This window comes from Condylura cristata, unplaced genomic scaffold (genome assembly GCF_000260355.1).
Source record: "Condylura cristata isolate star-nosed mole 26May11 unplaced genomic scaffold, ConCri1.0 scaffold00033, whole genome shotgun sequence".
NCBI lineage: Eukaryota > Metazoa > Chordata > Mammalia > Eulipotyphla > Talpidae > Condylura > Condylura cristata.
Window position 1 is genome coordinate 13138299 of NW_004567134.1, and position 3053 is coordinate 13141351.

The window sequence follows — 3053 nt, forward strand, 5'->3', positions numbered from 1 at the left end:
GGGGCCGACGCCGGCGACCCGGGGGGAGGGCTCTGCCACGGACCTGCTCAACCTTCTGGTTTCTAGAACAAAACGAAGCTTTGATCCTCAAAGAGCCGTTTCGTGTGCTGCCTTCGTGAGGGACCCCGCCGGGGGCACGCTCGCGACGTCACGGGCCTGGGCCCCAGGGCGCCCGCTGCTGCACACTCCCGGGCCCGTGGTGCTGCCGCACGGGCACCTGCTGGGTTTGGTTTTTTGTGTGTCTGTACTTTTCCTTTCCCAGGATGCTGTCACTGAAATCAGCGCTCTATGTCTGACCCTCAGACCGGCTTCTTCACCTAGTGAGAGTCTCGTACGGTTCCTCCATGTCTTTCGTGGCTACACGGCTCCTTTCCTTTCAGAGCCGACGGACACCCCACCGCCCGGCTGCTCCTCAGCCTTGCAGCCGCCAAAGGCATCTCGGTTGCTTCCAGGTTTGGGGAACGACGAAGAAGGCTATAAACATGTGTGTGCAGGTGCCGTGTGGACGTGAAGCTTCAGGTCACGCAGTGACCCCCCTCCAGCCTGCCCGGGTCTCCCTACAGTCTCCAACTGTGCTCCTGGGGCCCAGGGCCAAGCTCAGTGTGGGGGCGGGGGTGGTCCTGCCTCTGCCGTCTGGGGGTTCTATTAGCTGTGGTGCTATTGTGGGGTTTACCGGCAGGGGGTGCACCAGGCAGGTTCACGGGGGAGCAAGCCCGCTAGCAACACCTGTCCCGGAACAGGCCAACAGGACTGCGGTTTCACAGAAATAAGAGCAGAAAACAGCTTAGCGAGCTCCGTGATTCACACTTCCAGAAAAGGTGATAAATACCTCAATAGGGCCCTTGCGGCTGCTGCTGGTGCTCCCCAACAGAGGACACAGCCTGTCCTCGGGACCCCCGACACCCAGGGCACACGGGGGGTGGCGTGGGGGCCCGGACGACGGCAGTCTCCTTCCTAGCTCCTTTCCCGCGGGATGAGGGGCCGCCCTGGCCCAGGGCGCAGCCTGCTGGACCCACCCAGTGCCTTCTTTTCATGCACCCACATCTCCAGTGCCCGCGGGCATGTCTGACTACTGGCCGTCCATTGACAGCAACGCGGGTTCTCGTTCTAAATCTACGTGTTGGAGTTAAAACATGAAAACACGGCCAGGCAAGTCTGAGAAGAGCTACGCAGAGAACCCCAAGTGCGGAGGGCGAGCGGGGCTGGGGCCGGGCAGTGCCGCCCCCGGCCTGGCTCTCCCTGGGAGCGCTGGGCTCCATCCTGCCCCCTCCGGCCTGCCGGCCTGCCTGGCCCGGCCCCCTGCAGGGTCGTGAGCTATGGCCCCCCACCCCAACAAGCTCAACACAGCACCTCCCCCCCCAGTGAGCCTCCCCACAGCCCCCGAGACCCAGCACAGGCCCCTCAGGGCGCCTGCGGCCAACACTCCCCGGGCCGGGCCCAGCGAGCCCTGCTCCGGCAGGGGCCTGCTCGGGTGCTGGAGGGGGCCTGTGTGGCCGAGCCCGGGAAGCTCACCTCGGAGGTTCTTGACGAAGTCCTCCAGCTTCATCTTGCGCTCGGGCTTGACATTGGGGCTGTACATGTCCGTGTTGAGCAGGATGATGGCGAAGGCCAGGATGAAGATGGTGTCTGGGTTCCGGAACTGCCGCACCACCCCGGGGTTGCAGATGCAGTACCGCTGGCTGTGCCGGGGAGAGAGGCACGGTCAGGGCAGGGGTGGGTCGGCCGGCCCCTCAGCCCCGGCAGAATGGCTCTGAGGGCCTCAGTTTCTGCATCTGGTCAATGGGGACACTCCGTTCAGCAGAGTAGGCCCTGCCCACCCACCCACCATTCTTACTTTAGTTGTGAGCCCCAAGCAGCACAGGGCACGGGGCTGCTCAGCAGCAGGCCGCGCTCCCTATCCTCCCCAGAGCCCGGCTGGCCACCGACTTAGCTCTGGTCACCTTGAAAGGCACTTTCTGTGCTCGCCCCCTGCCCGCAACCAGGAACAATGGACGCTGGACGTGCTACCTGGGACCTTGAGAGGACAGGAGAGCAGGCTCCACACCAGCTCAGAGAAACTTCTGTCCTGTTTTGGCCAGGGCGAGGGGGGCCTGGTTACGGCAGCACCCTGCCTCACCTCACTGTCCCTACTGCCTTGATTATACCTCCTGCCCCCCACTCTGAAGGGGCTGCCTTTACTGGTAGTGGGGAGAGCAGAGATGGAGGGGGAGGGGCACCGGGGCTGGCGGCAGCAGTCAGAGCGTAGATGACGTGGGATCCCACTCTGTGTTCTCCATTAGTTGCTGCCTCCTCCAGGAAGCCCTCCTGGAAGGACGTAACTAATACTTCCCTCCCGGAGCCTGGGGCTTCTCTTGTGTCCTTGTTCCTCCTCGGCCCCACCACCAGAGCTGTGCCCAGAGGCAGCTCGGCTGCCGACGGGCTGTCTCCCCCCCTAGCAAGGAGCAGAGCTCCTGCACAGCTGGTGGGACTTGGTTCTGGGAGGAACAACGGTGCAGTGACAGCCACCCACTGCCATGCCAGGCACTGGGCTCAGTGGTTCAGTCTTTCTGCACTCTCTAGGGCGGTGCTCGTTAGCCCAGCTCTCCAGGCGGGGAAGGAGGCACAGAGAAGTTAAGTAACAGCACAGGTCACACGGGTGCAGGGGGTGTTAGAACCAGGCGTCTGGCCCTGTGGCCCTAGTGAACGAGCAGCTGGATGACACACGTGGGCCGTGAAAGAACGAAGGGCAGATGACGGCCAGTGAGACGGGGAGGAGACAGCCTGTTCGAGACCCGGCTCTTACACTAGCCAGCACAGCGCCTGCACGGGCCCCGGTGCGCTCACAGCCCCCCGGACCTGCCGTGGCCCCGACCTGACCTGAAGGCCTCGATGAGCCGCTCCACCTTCTGGGCCTCCCCCTGGACCCGGATGTGCGCCTGGAACTTCCTGAGTGCTTCGTCCAACTCCATGGCCGAGAAGTCCATCTCGTCTACCACGCAGCTGAAACAGGGGCAAAAGGCTTGCGTCAGCACCCACGGCCCACCCACCTCTGCTGGGGGGTGGGGGGGGGGGGC

The 3053-nt window shown here is 63.9% G+C and overlaps 1 protein-coding gene across 1 annotated transcript in view; it reads right to left on the minus strand.

The window, feature by feature from the left end:
- The window catches only part of IQSEC1 (IQ motif and Sec7 domain 1), a 105102-nt gene that overhangs the window by 16795 nt on the left and 85254 nt on the right, over positions 1-3053 (minus strand). The window contains exons 6-7 of the mRNA XM_004692210.2: positions 2857-2979; positions 1513-1679 (exon numbers count right to left, since the gene is read on the minus strand). Of these exons, the coding sequence (XP_004692267.2) occupies positions 1513-1679; positions 2857-2979 (290 nt within the window). The remainder of the gene's footprint in view (positions 1-1512; positions 1680-2856; positions 2980-3053) is intronic.